A 22258-nucleotide genomic window follows, 5' to 3' on the forward strand; every position below is an offset into this window, starting at 1 on the left:
CTCATCCAGCCTGTCCTGCCTATCAGGTGACACACACCTCATCCAGCCTGTCCTGCCTATCAGGTGAGACACACACCTCATAAAGCCTGTCCTGCCTATCAGGTGACACACACCTCATCCAGCCTGTCCTGCCTATCAGGTGACACCCCCACACCCCATCCAGCCTGTCCTGCCTATCAGGTGACACACACCTCATCCAGCCTGTCCTGCCTATCAGGTGACACACACCTCATCCAGCCTGTCCTGCCTATCAGGTGAGACACACCTCATCCAGCCTGTCCTGCCTATCAGGTGACACACACCTCATCCAGCCTGTCCTGCCAATCAGGTGAGACACACACAAACCTCATCCAGCCTGTCCTGCCTATCAGGTGACACACATACCTCATCCAGCCTGTCCTGCCTATCAGGTGACACACACACCTCATCCTGCCTGTCCTGCCTATCAGGTGACAAACACCTCATCCTGCCTGTCCTGCCTATCAGGTGACACACACGCCTCATCCTGCCTGTCCTGCCTATCAGGTGACACACACACACCTCATCCTGCCTGTCCTGCCTATCAGGTGACACACACACACCTCATCCAGCCTGTCCTGCCTATCAGGTGACACACACACCTCATCCTGCCTGTCCTGCCTATCAGGTGACACACACCTCATCCTGCAAATCAGGTGACACACATACCTCATCCAGCCTGTCCTGCCTATCAGGTGACACACACACCTCATCCTGCCTGTCCTGCCTATCAGGTGACACACACACCTCATCCTGCCTGTCCTGCCTATCAGGTGACACACACCTCATCCAGCCTGTCCTGCATATCAGTGGAAAAACACCTCATCCTGCCTGTCTTGCCTATCAGGTGACACACACCTCATCCAGCCTGTCCTGCCTATCAGGTGACACACACCTCATCCAGCTTGTCCTGCCTATCAGGTGACACACACCTCATCCAGCCTGTCCTGCCTATCAGGTGACACACACCTCATCCAGCCTGTCCTGCCTATCAGGTGACACACACCTCATCCAGCTTGTCCTGCCTATCAGGTGACACACACCTCATCCAGCCTGTCCTGCCTATCAGGTGAGACATGTGAATGCAACATAAGATTGTTTGCATCTCACTGATCATGCCCCATCCCTGGCCATCACCCCATTATACTAGTAACACACCATACAATGTTATGTTAGATGGATGGTTCGATAGATAATGTTCATCATGTCCGATATTATTTTTGATCGTTTTTCTGGTTGATTTTTGGTTGATTTCTCAGGGATTTCTGTTTCAAAACCAAAATCTCAAATTTTTCTCTTTTTGGATTTAGGTGACAATTTCTATGGTGAACTGACGGTTACCGGCAAAGCATTTAATTCAGATCCGGCATCCAAGGAATACACAGATATATATAAATATGTGGTAGAGAGTGTGAGTATTATTTATCAACTGAGACCGACCCAGACTGTGCTGGTACCTCGCTGTACAGAGACCCTGGACTGTGCTGGTACCTCGCTGTACAGAGACCCTGGACTGTGGTGGTACCTCGCTGTACAGAGACCCTGGACTGTGCTGGTACCTCGCTGTACAGAGACCCTGGACTGTGGTGGTACCTCGCTGTACAGAGACCCTGGACTGTGGTGGTACCTCGCTGTACAGACACCCTGGACTGTGCTGGTACCTCGGTGTACAGAGACCCTGGACTGTGGTGGTACCTCGCTGTACAGACACCCTGGACTGTGCTGGTACCTTGGTGTACAGACACCCAGGACTGTGCTGGTACCTCGGTGTACAGACACCCAGGACTGTGCTGGTACCTCGGTGTACAGAGACCCTGGACTGTGCTGGTACCTCGCTGTACAGACACCCAGGACTGTGCTGGTACCTCGCTGTACAGACACCCTGGACTGTGCTGGTACCTTGGTGTACAGACACCCAGGACTGTGCTGGTACCTCGGTGTACAGACACCCAGGACTGTGCTGATACCTCGGTGTACAGAGACCCTGGACTGTGCTGGTACCTCGCTGTACAGACACCCAGGACTGTGCTGGTACCTCGCTGTACAGAGACGCTGGACTGTGCTGGTACCTCAGTGTACAGAGACCCTGGACTGTGCTGGTACCTCGCTGTACAGAGACCCTGGACTGTGCTGGTACCTCGCTGTACAGAGACCCTGGACTGTGCTGGTACCTCGCTGTACAGACACCCAGGACTGTGCTGGCACCTCGCTGTACAGAGACCCTGGACTGTGCTGGTACCTCGGTGTACAGAGACCCTGGACTGTGCTGGTACCTCGCTGTACAGAGACCCTGGACTGTGCTGGTACCTCAGTGTACAGAGACCCTGGACTGTGGTGGTACCTCGCTGTACAGAGACCCTGGACTGTGGTGGTACCTCGCTGTACAGACACCCTGGACTGTGCTGGTACCTTGGTGTACAGAGACCCTGGACTGTGGTGGTACCTCGCTGTACAGACACCCTGGACTGTGCTGGTACCTTGGTGTACAGACACCCAGGACTGTGCTGGTACCTCGGTGTACAAACACCCAGGACTGTGCTGGTACCTCGGTGTACAGAGACCCTGGACTGTGCTGGTACCTCGCTGTACAGACACCCAGGACTGTGCTGGTACCTCGCTGTACAGACACCCTGGACTGTGCTGGTACCTTGGTGTACAGACACCCAGGACTGTGCTGGTACCTCGGTGTACAGACACCCAGGACTGTGCTGATACCTTGGTGTACAGAGACCCTGGACTGTGCTGGTACCTCGCTGTACAGAGACCCTGGACTGTGCTGGTACCTCGGTGTACAGAGACCCTGGACTGTGCTGGTACCTCGGTGTACAGAGACCCTGGACTGTGCTGGTACCTCAGTATACAGCGACCCTGGACTGTGCTGGTACCTCGGTGTACAGAGACCCTGGACTGTGCTGGTACCTCGGTGTACGGAGACCCTGGACTGTGCTGGTACCTCGGTGTACAGAGACCCTGGACTGTGCTTGTACCTCAGTGTACAGCGACCCTGGACTGTGCTGGTACCTCGGTGTACAGAGACCCTGGACTGTGCTGGTACCTCGGTGTACAGAGACCCTGGACTGTGCTGGTACCTCGGTGTACAGCGACCCTGGACTGTGCTGGTACCTCAGTGTACAGAGACCCTGGACTGTGCTGGTACCTCGGTGTACAGACACCCAGGACTGTGCTGGTACCTCGGTGTACAGAGACCCTGGACTGTGCTGGTACCTCGGTGTACAGAGACCCTGGACTGTGCTTGTACCTCGGTGTACAGAGACCCTGGACTGTGCTGGTACCTCGGTGTACAGAGACTGATGACTGTGCTGGTACCTCAGTGTACAGAGATCCTGGACTGTGCTGGTACCTCAGTGTACAGAGACCCTGGACTGTGCTGGTACCTCAGTGTACAGAGACCCTGGACTGTGCTGGTACCTCGGTGTACAGAGACCCATGACTGTGCTGGTACCTCGGTGTACAGCGACCCTGGACTGTGCTGGTACCTCGGTGTACAGAGACCCTGGACTGTGCTGGTACCTCGGTGTACAGAGACCCTGGACTGTGCTGGTACCTCGGTGTACAGCGACCCTGGACTGTGCTGGTACCTCGGTGTACAGCGACCCTGGACTGTGCTGGTACCTCGGTGTACAGCGACCATGGACTGTGCTGGTACCTCGCTGTACAGACACCCAGGACTGTGCTGGTACCTCAGTGTACAGCGACCCTGGACTGTAATGGTGCCTCGCTGTACAGAGACCCTGGACTGTGCTGGTACCTCGGTGTACATAGACCCATGACTGTGCTGGTACCTCAGTGTACAGCGACCCTGGACTGTGCTGGTACCTCAGTATAGAGACCCTGGACTGTGCTGGTACATCGATGTACAGAGACCCTGGACTGTGCTGGTACCTCGGTGTACAGAGACCCTGGACTGTGCTGGTACCTCGATGTACAGACACCCAGGACTGTGCTGGTACCTCAGTGTACAGCGACCCTGGACTGTGCTGGTACCTCGGTGTACAGCGACCCTGGACTGTGCTGGTACCTCAGTGTACAGTGACCATGGACTGTGCTGGTACCTCAGTGTACAGAGACCCATGACTGTGCTGGTACCTCGGTGTACAGAGACCCTGGACTGTGCTGGTACCTCAGTGTACAGCGACCCTGGACTGTAATGGTGCCTCGCTGTACAGAGACCCTGGACTGTGCTGCTACCTCGGTGTACAGAGACCCATGACTGTGCTGGTACCTCAGTGTACAGCGACCCTGGACTGTGCTGGTACATCGATGTATAGAGACCCTGGACTGTACTGGTACCTCGATGTACAGACACCCAGGACTGTGCTGGTACCTCAGTGTACAGCGACCCTGGACTGTGCTGGTACCTCGGTGTACAGAGACCCTGGACTGTGCTGGTACCTCGGTGTACAGCGACCCTGGACTGTGCTGGTACCTCGGTGTACAGCGACCCTGGACTGTGCTGGTACCTCAGTGTACAGTGACCATGGACTGTGCTGGTACCTCGGTGTACAGAGACCCTGGACTGTGCTGGTACCTCGGTGTACAGCGACCCTGGACTGTGCTGGTACCTCGGTGTACAGCGACCCTGGACTGTGCTGGTACCTCAGTGTACAGTGACCATGGACTGTGCTGGTACCTCGGTGTACAGAGACCCTGGACTGTGCTGGTACCTCGGTGTACAGAGACCTTGGACTGTGCTGGTACCTCGGTGTACAGAGACCCTGGACTGTGCTGGTACCTCAGTATACAGCGACCCTGGACTGTGCTGGTATATGATCAGTGTACAGTGATCCTGGACTGTGCTGGTATATGATCAGTGTACAGTGACCCTGGACTGTGCTGGTATATGATCAGTGTACAGCGACCCTGGACTGTGCTGGTACCTCTTTGTACAGCGACCCTGGACTGTGCTGGTATTTGATCAGTGTATAGTGACCCTGGACTGTGCTGGTATTTGATCAGTGTACAGTGACCCTGGACTGTGCTGGTATATGATCAGTGTATCTTGCTGTTTTTAGAATATTTCCCTTCTTTCCCTGCAGTTTCAGAAATGCTTTGTGAAGAGGGCGGAGTTTCTGGGGACGACGATCGTGGACATGAGGTGAGTGTGACGCTGCTGCTGACGTTCTGATGGATAATTCCAGCAATCAACCAACTCGATTGATTCAAAAATAAAGATTATGAAATCGTTAGTTTCCTGTGAGGCCTACTACAGAAAATGGACCCCTCTCCTCCTGGCCTCGGGGGTCAGCTTAGGGGAGGGGCATGAATGAAAGGGGGGGGCTATCAAAGCTTTCTTGAGGGGCCCTGCAGTTTCTCGTCTGGCATGGCCCTGCTGCTTGCCCTTCTGACCTTTCTGGTACAGAGGGAAGTGGGGTTTCAAAGAAAGCAGTGTTCCGGCCCCAGGACACGCACCAGGGCCTAGGCATCTGCCTAGTGTGCCTCGTGGACGATCGCTCTAGAGTGGTAATCCATCTAGCTCACTGTCTGACATTATCATTCTGTATTTCAGGGAGACATCGTCAGGAAACGCTCGCAATACCCCAACAGTGTCTGTGAAAGTAGCTAATATATTTAGCAGTAACAGCATAACCGAAGCCACAGTGAAGAGTGACATTGATGCTTATGCCAAAACCGAGACAACGTTTACAACATATACTGGTAAGAGGCTGACCTGTGATTGGCTTATAGGGAGGGGGCGACCCTGCTCTATCTATCTATCTATCTATCTATCTATCTATCTATCTATCTATCTATCTATCTATCTATCTATCATTCATCTATCTATCTATCTACCTACCTATCTAAGTATCTAGGGAGGGATTGATCTCTACTACACATAGGATATCGATTGTCAGTAGATATCGGCTGGAATCCTGTTGAAGATTGATGGTAGTGCTGCAGTGTAACACTGTTTGCAGCAGTGCAGCCATATAACCCGTCTATCGGCCAATGCTTCTCCCCGCCCTGCGATCAATGCAAACCTTCCGTCTTTTCTGAATGATGGTTTGAAGTTTCTAATAATGTGAGCTGAACATCAATCGATATCCGACTGACATGTTGGAGCGATATATTTCTGTTATTGGTGATCAAATCTGCCTGGAATCGAACGGGAAAATCAATAAGTGTATGGTCAGCCTAACTATCTATCTATCTAGATACAGTAATTAGACTTAAAGCTGAACTGACGATTCACTATAAACAAAGAGTTATACTTACCTGGGGCTTCTGCTCGCCCCCTGCAGCCGCCCTGTGCCTGCGCCGTCTCTCTACGATCCTCCATTCTCCCGCCGCGGTGCAGTTTCGTTACCGCCGACTTACAAGTCAACGGCAACTGCTCCTGCTCAGCCCTGGCCACGCTATCCTTCTTCGCGATCCCATCCACAATAGCGTCCTGCAAGCGCAGTTGCCGTCGGCGGTAACAAAACTGCACCGCGGCGGGAGATTGGAGGATCGTGGAGAGACGGCGTGGGACAGGAAGGCTGCAGGGGGCTGGCAGAAGCCCCAGGTAAGTGAAACACTTTGTTTTTAGTGGATCTTCAGTTTCACTTTAAAAGGTGAACTAATCTATGAAATAGACTCATTACATGCAAAGCAAGATATTTCCAACCTTTATTTGCTATAGTTTTGAAGATTATGGCTTAAAGCTTTATGAGACCCCAAAATCAGAATCTCAGCCTATTAGATTATTGCGAAAAGGTTCAATATTCTCGGCTCAAAGTGTCAGCCTCTAATCAGCTAATTCACCCCAAACACCTGCAAAGGGTTCCTATTCCATATATTAGCTGCTCTAAAACTGCAATATCTTTCCTGTAATGTGGTGCCCAGAACTGAATTCCATATTCCAGATGTGGCCTTACTAGAGAGTTAAACAGGGGCAATATTATGCTAGCATCTCCAGTTTTTATTTCACTTAATGCAACCCAAAATTTTGTTAGCTTTAGCTGCAGCGGCTTGGCATTGAGTACGATTATTTAACTTGTTGTCGATGAGTACTCCTAAGTCCTTCTCCAAGTTTGATGTCCCCAACTGTATCCCATTTATTTTGTATGGTGCTAGACCATTGGTACGACCAAAATGCATGACTTTACATTTTTCAACATTGAATTTCATCTGCCATTTATGTGCCCATATAGCCATCCTATCCAGATCCTGTTGCAATATGACACTATCTTCCTGAGAGTTGATGATTCTGCACAATTTTGTATCATCTGCAAAAATAGCAACATTGCTCACTACTGCATCTACTAGGTTATTAATAAATAAATTGAAGAGCACTGGACCCAGAACTGACCCTTGTGGGACCCCACTGCTAACAGTCTCCCATTTTGAGTACAATCCATTGACCACAACTCTTTGTTTTCTGTCCATTAGCCAGTTCCCTATCCATGCACACAGACTCTTCCCCAGTCCTTGCATCCTCAACTTTTGCACCAGACTTTTGTGGGGAACAGTGTCAAAGGCCTTTGCAAAGTCCAAGTATATCACATCTACAGCATTCCCAATATCCATATTAGCATTCACTACCTCATAAAAGCTGAGCATGTTAGTCAAACAGGACCTGTCTTTAGTAAACCCATGTTGATGCTGAGAAATAAGATTATTTTCTAGTATGAAGTCATATATAGTATCTCTTAGTAACCCCTCAAATAGTTTGCATACAACTCATGTTAAACTTACAGGTCTATAATTTCCTGGATCTGATTTTTTGCCCTTCTTAAATAATGGGAAAACGTGGGCTGTACGCCAATCCACTGGGACTCTGCCAGTTGAAAGAGAGTCACAAAAGATAAGATAAAGGGGTTTATCTATAACTGAACTTAATTCCCTTAGGACCCGAGGATGATGAGCGTAATGACGTAATTACGATTTCGCGAAATTTTGCGTAATTAGTGTAATTACGATTATGGCCGTAAGTACATAATCGTAATGAAGAAGGATTTCACGAAATTTCGCGTAAGCGTAATTTTTCGCGTAATTTTCGCATTACTGTGGGTATTACGAAATTAATGCGTATGGCCATGCTCCCAAGCGGAAAAGTTGACGCATGGATCAATGTTAGGTAGCCGCCGACTTTAAGGTTTAATAGCAAAGCCCTCTTAAATGCTAAGAGCCTCAAATTTGGAGAATATATTAAGGAGATCAGGAGGAATAAGAGGACATTTTTTTTTTTCAAAAAGACCTTATAGTTTTTGAGAAAATCGATTTTTAAGTTTCAAGGGCAAAAATGTCTTTTAAATGCGGAAAATGTCAGTTTTTATTGCACAGGTAACAATAGTGTATTATTTTCATAGATTCCCCCAAGTGGGAAGAGTTTTACTTACTTCGTTCTGAGTGTGGGAAATATAAAAAAAAAACGACGTGGGGTCCCCCTCCCAGACCTCATTAACCCCTTGTCCCCCATGCAGGCTGGGATAGCCAGAATGCGGAGCACCGGCCGCGTGGGGCTCCGCACCCTGACTATACCAGCCCGCATGGTCCATGGATTGGGGGGTCTCGGAAGGGGAGAGGCAGCCAAGCTTTCCCCTCCCCCTCCAAGCCCTTGTCCAATCCAAGGACAACTGGCTCTTCTCCACCTCCGATGGGCGGTGGAGGTGGAGGCCACAATTTCCTGGGGGGGGGTTCATGGTGGAATCTGGGAGTCCCCTTTAAAAAGGGGTCCCCCAGATGCCTACCCCCCCTCCCAGGAGAAATGAGTATAGAGGTACTTGTACCCCTTACCCATTTCCTTTAAGAGTTAAAAGTAAATAAACACACAAACACTTAGAAAAAGTATTTTAATTGAACAAAAAACATAACCACGAAAAAAGTCCTTTAATATTCTTAATTAACCAATAATACTTACCTGTCCCTTTAAATAAATGATCCCTCGCAATATCCTCGGAAATGTTCTATCAGTTACAATGTAACAAAGTTATTACAATGTAACAACTTTGTTACATTGTAACTACGCCGCACCCGACGTCACTCGCCGCTCATACGCGTCCGTGCAGGACGCTAAGTCCCCGCTGGGCCCCGCTGTCCACCCCGCCCACATCTGTCACCCACATGTGGGTGACATGTGGGTGACATGTGGGAGAGGCGGGGAGGGCAGCGGAGCCGGCGGAACTTAGCGTCCTGCACGGAGTCCGGACCCGACAGAGCTCTGAGCTATATAGCTCAGAGCTCTCTAAGCATCTTTGTATTTGGGCTCCAAGGAGCCCCATTGGTCCTTAGCAGACCAATGGGGTTCCTTCAAATCAGAAGGACACTTCCGAGGATATTGCGAGGGATCATTTATTTAAAGGGACAGGTAAGTATTAATGGTTAATTAAGAATATTAAAGGACTTTTTTCGTGGTTATGTTTTTTGTTCAATTAAAATACTTTTTCTAAGTGTTTGTGTGTTTATTTACTTTTAACTCTTAAAGGAAATGGGTAAGGGGTACAAGTACCTCTATACTCATTTCTCCTGGGAGGGGGGGTGGGCATCTGGGGGACCCTTTTTTAAAGGGGACTCCCAGATTCCACCATGAACCCCCCCCCCCCCCCAGGAAATCGCGGCCTCCACCTCCACCGCCCATCGGAGGTGGAGAAGAGCCCCTTGTCCTTGGATTGGACAAGGGCTCGGAGGGGGAGGGGAAAGCTTGGCTGCCCCTCCCCTTCCGAGACCCCCCAATCCATGGACCATGCGGGCTGGTATAGTCAGGGTGCGGAGCCCCACGCGGCCGGTACTCCGCATTCTGGCTAGCCCAGCCTGCATGGGGGACAAGGGGTTAAAGGGGTCTGGGAGGGGGGACCCCACGTCGTTTTTTTTTATATTACCCACACTCAGAACGAAGTAAGTAAAACTCTTCCCACTTGGGGGAATCTATGAAAATAATACACTATTGTTATCTGTGCAAAAAAAACTGACATTTTCCGCATTTAAAAGACATTTTTGCCCTTGAAACTTAAAAATCGATTTTCTCAAAAACTATAAGGTCTTTTTGAAAAAAAAAATGTTCCTCTTTTTCCCACTGATCCCCTTAATATACCCTAGGAATTTGGTGTTCCTAAACTTTAAGCAGGCTTTGCTATTAACCGTTAAAGTCGGCGGGTTTTTAAATGTATACATTTTTACTTTGAAACTTTAACATCGATTTTCTCAAAAACTATAAGGTCTTTTTGAAAAAAAAATGTTTCCTCTTATTCCTCCTGATCTCCTTAATATATTCTCCAAATTTGAGGCTCTTAGCATTTAAGGGGGCTTTGCTATTAACCCTTAAAGTCGGCGTTTTTTTAATATTATACGGAGCGTTACGGTTTACGAAATTACAGTAGCGTTTAATGCGAAATTACGGCATGATTGAAACGCGAAATTACGCGTTGAAAATTACGCTTACGGTATTTTCAATTACGATTTTAATGGCAATTACGCTACCGTAATTTCGCATCGTAATCGCAAATTTCGCATGCGTAATTATAGTAATGCGAAATTACGAAAATTTCGGCTCAACTCTATCCGGGCCAGGTGCCTTGTCTATTTTTAATTTATTTAGTCTTGCCTTCACTTCTTCCTGCACTAAGTATTTAATATTACAGTTAGAAGATTGAGACTCTTCTGCCTCTGTAATTTGCAACAGTGCTTTTTCCTTGTGAAGACAGAAGCAAAGAAAGCATTTAATAACTCTGCCTTACCTTGGTCATCCCTGAAGAATTAGCCCTAAAGAATGCCAGACACAAGGGCTTCTGGGAAAAGCCAGGGGTACCGGCATGGCAGTCTGGCCTCACCGGTGCTGGAGCTATGTGACATATTATAATAAGTCAGTTTATAAAGTGCTGGCTATGCATTGATCTGTCCATTGACATATGTCCTCTCCACAGTGAAGACTCTGTGCTCGGCTGGATATTACTGTGACGAGGCCACAACCACCTGCACAGCAGATAGCAATGGGCAGACGGCTATATGTACCTGTAAAGCTGGATATTATTCCTCACAGCCCGTATTCAGCGCCTGCAGAGGTAAGAGGAATGTGCTTACAAAACCTCACCACAAGGGGGCACCCTGACTGCATCACTCTGTAGAGGCAGAGCGGGATGGGGTGATATATATGCGTACGTACAAAAAGGGCGCCTGGACAAAAAGGGCGCGGGGTGTAAACTCTAAATAATAATTAATCATTAATAGGGTTTATAAAAATAGTGTGCTATATTTCGTTTACAAATAAAGTTTAACAAAGTTATAAATCATTAAATAATGTTTATAAAATCGGAAATTGTGAAAACGTTAATCTTCCCTATTTCTAAAGTTAAACTTATAATTACGTTTATTAAAAAAACAATAATATATGTTTAATTGTTATAATTGTATATTATTGTGAATAACCTTCATTTATGGTTTGTTCTTATAATAAAATCTGAAAATATTCTTTATAACGATGATATAAATACGTTCGTAATAAGTGTTGTAAAACATTAGTAATTATTACTAAAATTTTACTAAAACTATACCTAAGCCTACTCCTACACAGAACCCTCCCTGTACCTATCCCTAACCCCTAGACCCCCCTGTTGGTGCCTAAACCTAAGACCCCCCTGTTGGTGCCTAAACCTAAGACCCCCCTGTTGGTGCCTAAACCTAAGCCCCCCCTGTTGGTGCCTAAGTAACCCTCCCTGTACCTACCCCTAACCCCTAGACCCCCCTGTTGGTGCCTAAACCTAAGACCCCCCTGTTGGTGCCTAAGTAACCCTCCCTGTACCTACCCCTAACCCCTAGACCCCCCTGTTGGTGCCTAAACCTAAGACCCCCCTGTTGGTGCCTAAACCTAAGACCCCCCCTGGTGGTGCCTAAACCTAAGACCCCTGTGTTGGTGCCTAAACCTAAGACCCCCCTGTTGGTGCCTAAACCTAAGACCCCCCTGTTGGTGCCTAAACCTAAGACCCCCCTGTTGGTGCCTAAACCTAAGACCCCCCCTGGTGGTGCCTAAACCTAAGACCCCCCTGTTAGTGCCTAAACCTAAGACCCCCCTGTTGGTGCCTAAACCTAAGACCCACCTTTATTATGTGGATAATAATGTTTTACTAATTATGGATGCAAAAAATATTTTGCAATTTACGTAACGTACTGATCGCTTTATTTTGTGAATAATAATGTTTTTTATTATGTGGATAATAATGTTTTACAAATTGTGACTCCAAAAAATATATTCCAATTTACATTACGTACTGATCGCTTTATTTTGTGAATAATGTTTTAAAAACAGTAAGGGATAAAACTTTAAATAAAAAAATATATTGCAATTTACATTACGTACTGATCGCTTTATTTTGTTAATAATGTTTTAAAAACAGTAAGGGATAAAACTTTAAATAATGTTTAAATTATTTAAATAAGATAAATATATTTAGTATTTTCATAAACGTTATTCGGCACGGGTGCATTTTATAAACGTAAATCAACACAAGCTCAGTTATAAATCATTAAACAGCTCCGGGAGCCGTTTGTAAACTTTAATTAGCTCCGGGCGCCGTTTGTAAACTTTATTTAGCTCCGGCGCCCTTTTTTCCTGCTCGGCGCCCATTAAACGTTATTTATTATGGGAGTGAATGGCGGCGCCCTTTTTGTCCACTAGCTGCCTGCGCCCTTTTTTCCCAGCTCCGATATATATATAGGGAAGCTGTGCTGGGTATGGAGATCAAGTCCTTGTTTATGATTTCAGATTGTGCCCTGGACTGTTCAGAAACCAACCACAAGATATGCAAGCCTGGAGCGTCGCCCCAGTGTGTCTGTCTGGCGGGGTATAAACTGAAGGGCAATGCCTGTGTGGGGTAAGTTCATACACCGGCAGGGCCGGTTTTGTAGTTATTACCGCCCAACGCCACTATGACCAGTCGCCCTCTAGCCAACCCTCGCCACATACACACACTTTCACTGGTCCCGCTGTCCTGGAAATCAGTGAGAGGAGCGATTGGTCATGCGCACGCTACACGTGGTAATGCAGCATAGCATGCACTGCTAACTTACTCGCGCTCCTTCTAAGTAACTTTGATTGGCCCAATAGGCTGCCTGTCAAGTGAACTCGCAGTCCTCTTATTAAAGCCATTGGGAATCGATTTTAAAAAAAAATCGGCAAATATACTTACCTAAGGAGAGGGAAGGCTCTGGGCCCTAACGAGTCTTCCCGCTCCTACCCCGGTCCCCTCCATTAAGCGCTGGCTCCCCCGTTTGAATCCCCCCGACCAATGGGGGACTTCGGAAGTCTTCAGGAGCCGAGTCTTCCCAAAGACAGGCTGCTCCATACTGCGCACGTGCGAGAGCACAAGAGAGAGAGCTTGCACGTGCGCAGTATGGAGCGGCCCATCTTCAGGAGCACTCGGGCCCCCAAAGACTTTCGAAGCCTCCCTTCAAGGGCGGAGACAACAGCATTTGACCAAATAAGTTGAATACTGCTACGGGGGATTCAGTGCTGGAACGGGGACTGAGACAGGAGGGGGAAGGCTCTAGGACCCAGAGACAGACTCCCCTCTCCTTAGGTAAGTATCTGGCTGATTTTTTTTTATCGATTCCCAATGGCTTTAAAGAGACTCAGAACTGAAGTAATGTAAAGCTCTGATACTTGCCCACGGCTTCCTCCCGCCCCCATAAACACGTCTAAGTCCCACACTGTCCTCGCACGGTCTGCCGTTAAGCCGCGGTGAGCAACAGTAAAAGGCTCAGTCAATGCCAGTCTGAGTCTTCTGTGCATGTGCAGACGTCCCGCTCATGCGCAGTAGACCTGGACTGACGTCACTGAGCCTTTTACTGGGGCTCACCGCGGCTGAACGGCAGACCGTGCGAGGACAGCGTGGGACTTAGACGTGTTTATGGGGTGGGAAGAAGCTGCGGGTAAGTATCAGAGCTTAACGTTAATTCAGCTCTGAGTCTCTTTAAGCAGCTTGATAAATCAACCCTGTGTATTTAAGTCACACAATTTGCATACATCCTTGTCTCTCTCCATTATCTGCTGCAGCTCCGCCCCCTGGACGGTCAGCTCCGCCCCCTGGTCAGTCTCTCATCAGACAGAGGGCACAGTGTTTTTATTGATTTTTCTATAGAGGTCACTCTCTCTGCACCTACCCCCTGGAGTTTCTCTGACTGTCAGCCCCAGCAGCGCTGAGTTACATATGACAGGATGAGCAAACTTTCCTGTCTCTTCACAGCTCTGATAGGTTGGAGCTGGGTGGAGGGCGGAGTCAGACTCAGAGAGGGTCTGGCGGTGACGTTGACAGCTCAGGCCACAGACTGTAAGCTGTCCTCATTGGTTGCCCCTTCCTCCCAGACCTGGCTATCTGTAGTCACCTGCTGTGATCATGTGTGACTCTGTGGAGGAAGCAGGGCCGGATGTAGGAGTGTTTGTAGTAGGCGCTTGCTGCTGTGGGTCACATATTGGCAGATTAACTACTGGCGTGTTCCAGGCTGCTGCCCGCCCCTTGCGTCCTGGTGCCCTAGGCCATGGCCTTTGTCACCTGAAATCCAGTCATAGACACAGGGGCTGCTCTGGACGTTCCTGGGGGATGCAAGAAAAATAATCTCCAGTCTCTTCCTACAGCCTGTTTATAAAGCAGTGTTTTTCTTTTTCACCATTTTTTGTCACATTTTCAGGAAACTTTTTCACCATTTTTCCCCCAGCTTATTATAAAAGATTAAACCAGATTTAGTGGTGACAAGAAACGCCGCGACTCCCCTGGATTCCGCAAGTGGAACTCCGCCAGTAGCGCCAAAACTTGTGAAAAACATTGCGATGTATTCCCCAGATGATCTGAACCTGTGAAACCGATTTTCACAATTTTTTAAAGGGCTAGAAGTCACCTCCATTTTTGTTTTGCAATCTGCACAAAATGTGGTTTCTATGTTTATAAATATGACATAAAATCATAAAGCAAAAGCATACAGCACCCCGCACTAAACAACTCCCACCGAGAGGCGATCATGTATCACCTGCGAACTGGACACGTCTGAAGTTATGAATTGTTATAATTGCAGATCTGATTCTTCTTCCTCTCTCCTTACAGATGCGATTTTGGATATTCCGGCGACAACTGCAGTGACAGTAAGTATGAGATGAACACCCCCATCCCCCTCACCGCCTGTCCCCAAACTGCTTCTATACATAACAATTCATACGGCGAGACAAAACCTGCAAATGACAACTACAGTGTCAGAGGTGCAAGAAGGGGATGGGGAACAACTTGTTAATAGTTACTACTATTCAAAGTATCTATAGAAGTGATTATTACCAGCACAGGACCAATAGAGAGCTAATTTGCTGTTGAGAGAGGGCCCCTCAGGCCTAAGGGCCCCGTTCGGTCACAACCTTTGCATCCCCTATTGCTACGGCACTGAGATTAAAAGGCCCTTTGGCAAGAGCAAACTATGCCTTCTAGAAACGCCAAACTGTTAGGGAGGGGCTTCTAACCCGACGATGGGAGGGGCTTCTAACCCGACGATGGGAGGGGCTTCTAACCCAACGATGGGAGGGGCTTCTAACCCGAGGATGGAAGGAGCTTCTAACCCGACGATGTAAGGGGCTTCTAACCTGAGGATGGGAGGAAACTTATCAGCAGGGCCAGTTCTACTAACAATGGGGTCCCAGGGCAAAATGAACCCAGGGGCCCCTCTGACAGACACTCCCCTTACCCTGACTATAGAGCAGCATTAGAGACCATTTGTTGCAGCCCTATTTCCCCACAGGGTCCCTGAGCCAGCTGTGCCCCCTCCCTACTCACCCCCTAACTTAACTGTTCTTCCCAGGGCCCCTGCAATGTCTGACAGAGTAGCAACTCGCCAGGCCTGATGGGCATGCTCCTTTGTTGTGCCCACAGGGACAGGTGAGGTGCTCTTTGAAAGATGTGGCAGAGAGGAGCTCAGTTAAGTCAGTGGGGAGACACTTTGGGGGGCCCAATAGGCTTTGGGGCCCTGAGGCAATTGCCCCCTTTGCCTCTATGGTAGCGCCGGCCCTGCTTATCAGCATTGATTGACCCAATTCAGCACTGTGCTATAGTTTATAAATATTTGTGTCATTTGCACTGAATCACATATACAGTACAATTTATGTTTAGAGACTGTTGTCTACGGACATTCTCCTTAATGTAAACCTGAAAGAGCCCCTGGTGGGCACTTACCTGGGGGGGGGGGGAGCCTCGGGATCCTAATGAGAGTTACCCCATCCTCCGCGCATCCAGCATTGCGACCCCAACGCTCGCATCTGCAGTAGCGGCTCTCCTCTCAGGTTCCGGCAGAAACAGCGGAGCCCATCGAGTCTGCTGTACTGCGCAGGTGCGAGCTGTCGTCTGCGCAGTACAGCGGACCCCCATCCAGGTGCGAGCTGTCGTCTGCGCAGTACAGCGGACCCCATCCAGGTGCGAGCTGTCGTCTGCGCAGTACAGCGGACCCCATCCAGGTGCGAGCTGTCGTCTGCGCAGTACAGCGGACCCCCATCCAGGTGCGAGCTGTCGTCTGCGCAGTACAGCGGACCCCCATCCAGGTGCGAGCTGTCGTCTGCGCAGTACAGCGGACCCCATCAGGCTCGGTTATTTCCCCCTTAGCTCAAGCGGAGAGCCGCTAGTGTGCCTGCAGATGTAAATATTGATGTCCTTACTTTGTACAGCGCCACGGAATATGTTGGCGCTTTACAAATCAATAATAATAATGTCCTTCTGGAGGAAAGTCAGTTGCACTACAGGTGGGTTTTTGGGAGGTGGGAGGAAGCAGGAATACCTGGAGGAAACCCGCACAAGTATGGGTGGGACATACAGTCTCCATGCGTCGCACTGTGAGGCGATAGTTAACCTTTTTCCTCATTATATTATTATATTATCTGAGTGGTCTCCCTTTTCGCTCTCTCTCTGCAGACTTCCTGCTCATCCTGGTCATAGTTGGCGCTGTCCTCGGAGCCGCGGTTATTGCCCTGCTGGGCGCTGTTATCGGGGTGTCAGTGAGGTGAGTATCACACGAGATACAGGAAGGTAGAGGGAGGAGCCAATGACAAGCCAGGCGACAGGAAGGCCTCTATACATCACAGTGGGGCGGAGTCTCGCCTGTCCAATCGGTGGCCCCACCATCCTTGGGGTGGCCAATCACTAATTTTGCCATTTTCTTTAGACCTTTTATGTTCAGTTCTTCACTGAATGTAAAACTTACATTCAACTTGACTGAAGTATTGTTTGAAAAATCTAACTAATCCACCACACACTTCTGTAGGCAATGTTTCTAAATTCTGGGAACCATAATCGATCGACTTTCCCCTATCGAAAACACATATTTGATCCTTTTTTTTTATACATTGATCTTTTCTATAAATAGATAAAAATAAAATAAAGGGAAATTGATTGATTTGGTTGAATCGAGTATGGCCACCTTTGGATACATAATGGAGAGGAAAAAGCTTTCTAATGATCTTAAAGAGGAACTCCAGTGAACATTTTACTGTTGGCAGGTGATGTAGCTGCTGCATGGTTTTTGGCAGTTGGAAACAGCTGTAAACAGCTATTTCCCACAAAAGTTTGAACTTTTCTTGTGGGAGGGGGTTACTTGTGGGAGGGCTTTTACCACAATATCAGTCATACAGCGCCCCCTGATGGTCTGTTTGTGAAAAGGAATAGATTTGTCATGTAAAAGGGGGTATCAGCTACTGATTGGGATAAAGTTAAATTTTTGGTCGGAGTTTCTCTTTAAAATTAACCTGAAGTGAGAGGAATATGGAGGCTGCCATATTTATTTGCTTTCAAACAATGCCGGTTGCCTGGCTGTCCTGCTGGTCTATTTGGCTGCAGTAGTGGCTGAATCACACACCTGAAACAAGCATGCAGCTAATCCAGTCTGACTTCAGTCAGAGCACCTGATCTGCTGCATGCTTGTTCAGGGGTTGTGGTTAGGAGTATTGGAGGAAGAGGATCAGCAGGATTGCCAGGAAATAAATATGGCAGCCTCCTTTTCACTCTCGCCTCGGGTTCACTTTAAAGAGGATGCTACATGGGGGGGGGGGGTCTTTCCTTCCGTGTAACTATAATAAGTGAAAAGCATTACCCCGCCCCCATGACATCACTGACCAGTCTCTTGAGGCTCGGTGCACACATAGCAGAAACGCTGCGTTTTTGCCGCTAATGGAAGTCTATGGGCAGCAGGAAAAAATGCATATAAAAAAAAAAAAGCATATGTGTTTTCAATGCGTGCGTTTTCAAAAACGCTGCTTTTGTTGCATACTATGCAAAAACGCATGAAAAATTGACATAATGAAAGTCAAAGGAAACGCAATGGTATGCGTTTTTCATGCGTTTTTGTAAAAAAAAAATTGTCTTATGATGTATCTCTGCTTCCTGTTGTCTTTCTATTAATTTGCATAAAACGCAATTATAAAATGCATGACAAACGCATACAAAACGGATATGCTTTTTGAATATGTGAACCGTAAACGCATTAAAACGCACGCAAAGCGCTTGAAAAACGTATCTGCGGTAAAAAAAAAAGACGCTAACGCACCAAAAAACGCAGCAAAAAACGCACACAACATAAAATGAAACATGACATAAAAGGCAGCTTTTCATGTTATGTTATGTGTGAACCTACCCTGACGGATGGGCAATAAAATGCTAATTATTCAAGCTTGCATGCAAATTTAATACAAGAAGTATGCAGCTGAGAATTGAGCCAAATGGAGCAGTTTATAATTTGTGTCAGCTGCAGTTTTCCCATCATCCTCTGCTGTCAGTGACCTCCTCATATAGGAGATGGAGACCCCCTCTTATGGGTATATCTCGCTTTGTGTGCTGCAGGTCCCGGAGTAGGAAGAGTGGCGAGAGGGTGGAGCTGATGGACAGCGACGCCCAGTCTGGCCGGGATAGTCCTGTCCCCAAAAGTATCTTCCCCAAAGTCCAGATGAAAACAGACATGGGCCGGGAGAACCCCGCCTCCAATGCGTACGACGGTGAAGAGGAGTACCAGAGGTCCATGCCGAAGCGGGACTACGATGAGGTACGGGTGACTTGTCTGCTAACGTGGAGTGTGAAATCTGTGCATGGACTGGGCTGTCTGTGACTGTTCCTGGGGGGAGTGATCGCAGTGGGGGGCTTCAGCATACAGACTGTATGATACAGTATATCTAACAATATCAGAGCTAAAGAGAAATTTCACTCTCATTACAAATGTGCTGCACAAATATTACCGTATTTAAAATGACCTGTCGTTTTCATTGTGCAGCAGCCTATAAATGCTCCAAACTGACCGTCTGCCCAAATAGCATTACTTTTCTGTTCTGGAATCTGAACTTTGACTCAGGTCCCTTCCCCTTAAAGAGGAACTCCAGCCTAAACAAACATACTGTCATTCAGTTACATTAGTTATGTTAGTTAAAATAGATAGGTGATATATTCTCTTACCCACCCTGTTTTAAAAGAACAGGCAAACGTTTGATTTCATGAGGGCAGCCATCTTTTTGGTTGAAAGGAGGTGACAGGGAGCATGAGACACAGTTCCGACTGTCCTGTGTCCTGATCACCTCTCCCAGCTGCTAGGCAATGTGATTAACAACATAGAATTCCCATCATGCTCTGCACAGCATCTTTGATGGGTGGAGCTTAGCTAAAAATGCAGCTAAAAATGATGCTTTGGTAAGAAAAACAAAGTTCGGATGCTGTGAAACTGTTAAAGAAACACCAAGCCTTTTCAGTGCTGCTAAGTAGATTTTTAGTCCGGAGGTTCACTTTAAGGTCCGTACACATGCTCAACAAAACTGTCTGTCATCTGTTTTAGTCTGGGATGAAGAGAGAATTGCTGCATCTGTTTTAGTCTGTTGGACGACAATCAGGCCAGAGTACGCGGGCAAACGACTTGACGAGAGACTGATAACAGGCATTACGCCCGATCCAACTGTCGGATCTACGTTGGTCTAACATCATTTGATAGTGTACAGATGGTCCCTGTGTACAAGTCGTTTGAACGACTGTTAAACGACTTGTACTTGTTTTTAATCGGTAGTCCGTTGTTCTGCTAGTTTGTGCGCAGTATGTAAATTAGTTGGTAGTTTATCTGAGCGTGTGGACACACGGGTCGTGCGGTACGTCAGGTCGTGCAGGTGGTCGTTTGCACGTTGTGCGCTTGTTGAACGTGTGTATGTAGCTTTACTGCAGGAGTAACAGGCTGAACAGGGCGGGAAGAGTTGTTGCTTGGTTTCCACACCTGCACAGACTGAGTGACTGGCAGGAAGCTCTGACCCTCGCGATCCTGGCTCTCAAATAATAGTAGAATCCAGGGGGGGGGGGGGGAATAGACCCTGTATAAATGGACAGCGTAATCAAGGCGGAGATGGATTAAGATGTAATTGGGCCCTGAGCAAGGTAGTATTTGGGGAGGAGGTGCTTTTGGTAAGCTATAGTGGAGAGAGGTCAGAGAAGGTGGCTGGAGGGCCCCTTGGCACCCACTAGGCCCCAAGAACCTGCCTAGGTTGCCTGGTGGATGATTCTGCTTTGAAACAAGGATAGATAATTGTTTTAGTTCTCACACAGTAGTTCATGCAGAGACAGGTTCTCCAGTCACTGTACAGAATTGTTCTGACTTTCTTCTCTCCCCTCTGCAGAGTCCCTGGTTTGAAATGCAGCGGAACGAAATGAAGCGAAACTACTGAACCTAACGCCGAATCCCCGACGATTTCTCCATGGACTGAACTTATTGGCGAGTACAATAAGTCTGTACAGCAGGGTGTGAAGGAGCGTCTGTGGCACTTACTGAATCCGCTGTAACTGGGATGGGATTGGCTTTCTTCAGACTCCTCCCCAAACCTGGGGCCAATCACTTTCCTCCATCGCATACTGTGAAGGCTGCACTTGTACCTCAGGGGACGGACCTGATAGGATTCTGCCAATCATTTCACTCAATCTCCCTCTGGGGCGGTCCTTATCTGGTATAATAAAGTGCTGCCCATCCATAATGCTGGCCACTAAGTCACCCCAACATGTTACAACTACTCCCCAGGACGGCAGCCTATTGGATGATTCCAGGGTGATGTCACCGGCTTAGGACCGCCCAGAAATGTGAATGTGGTCTCGTCTGAGTAACCTTCCAACACGGGGCAGACGCATCATCTGATATTCTGAGAAACAAACACTCCTAAGGGTGCCGGATCTTCCACATCTCGCCTGTCCTTTTCATTTACCTTTATCTTGCTTTTCAGCGCTGAAAATATCCAGAGAAACAAAGAAAAAATGATAGAAGGGATTCAGTCACTGATGCTGATTACAGCTGGTCAATGAGAGGCAAATAGTTCCATGTTGTATGCAAATTTAATGCAAATTATACACACCTTGGGACCGGACCAACCAAAGTTGATAGCGAGTGCCCTTGATTGGCCCAATCCTACATTGCATATAATCTGCCTTACTGGTAAACTTGCATGCAACCTGGAATAACGGTATTTGCCTCTTGTGGGCCATCTGTAACGACTATACACAGTTATTAATGCTTATAAACCGCCTCATAGGCGGAGCTGACTGCCGGTTAACAGTGTGACTGCCGGTTAACAGTGTAACTGCCTGTTAATAGTGTGACTGCAGTGCCGGTTAATGGTGTGACTGCCAGTTAATGGTGGACACCAGCCCTGACACTGACAGGTACTCTTTAAATTTGTTGCTTTTACATGTGCTCTGCAGAAACGTGTTACACGCTGCTGCTGTTGTTATTGCATAGAAGGATGATGGTGTCACTTTGTGCTTATAGAGTCCTCCTCATCTGTCTTGGATCGCTTAATAAATTATTTGTAAATAATAAAGTGTATCGGCAGTTTCTGAGTTTGTTTCTACCGCTGCTTCCCTCCCCCCCCCCCCCCCTGCATGAGATGAAGAGACCCCGATTTACAGAGCAGAGAGATATTGGGGTCCCCCCGTGTCTATCGCTGTCCCTATTGTCTGAACAGAAGCCAAACGGCAACACCGACAACATCTGCTCCAAGGACTTATCAAAGGCACGGCAGGTAAAATATCACACCTATCTTCACCCCTGTACATTGCGTACAAGCAGTAATAAGGTCTTTGTAGTGAATAATCCAAATTGATGATCTGCCAGCATGTCGGGATGGTATATCGACAACAGATGATAGACGACAAAGGACCCAGAGATCAGGTGTGAGGTCTCTTAAGGTGCTCATCCTGATGAGTGGACTGTGACAAAGTCCAGCCTTGTTGTAATTGGAGATGGGGCAGTCCACTCTACAGGGAGAGAGAATATGGCAGAAGTCCTG

At 47.9% G+C, this 22258-nt stretch overlaps 1 protein-coding gene across 1 annotated transcript in view; it reads left to right on the plus strand.

Moving 5' to 3' along the window:
- MUC13 (mucin 13, cell surface associated) overlaps positions 1–21804 on the plus strand; it is a 39822-nt gene extending 18018 nt beyond the window's left edge. Inside the window, exons 4-12 of the mRNA XM_068247130.1 lie at positions 1329–1429; positions 5076–5134; positions 5546–5694; positions 10878–11015; positions 12713–12821; positions 15045–15082; positions 16884–16971; positions 18804–19002; positions 20603–21804. Coding sequence (XP_068103231.1) covers positions 1329–1429; positions 5076–5134; positions 5546–5694; positions 10878–11015; positions 12713–12821; positions 15045–15082; positions 16884–16971; positions 18804–19002; positions 20603–20650 — 929 coding nt within the window. The 3' untranslated portion in view covers positions 20651–21804. The remainder of the gene's footprint in view (positions 1–1328; positions 1430–5075; positions 5135–5545; positions 5695–10877; positions 11016–12712; positions 12822–15044; positions 15083–16883; positions 16972–18803; positions 19003–20602) is intronic.
- Positions 21805–22258: the final 454 nt, after the last annotated feature.

The sequence above is a fragment of the Hyperolius riggenbachi genome, chromosome 7 (genome assembly GCF_040937935.1).
Source record: "Hyperolius riggenbachi isolate aHypRig1 chromosome 7, aHypRig1.pri, whole genome shotgun sequence".
Lineage (NCBI taxonomy): Eukaryota > Metazoa > Chordata > Amphibia > Anura > Hyperoliidae > Hyperolius > Hyperolius riggenbachi.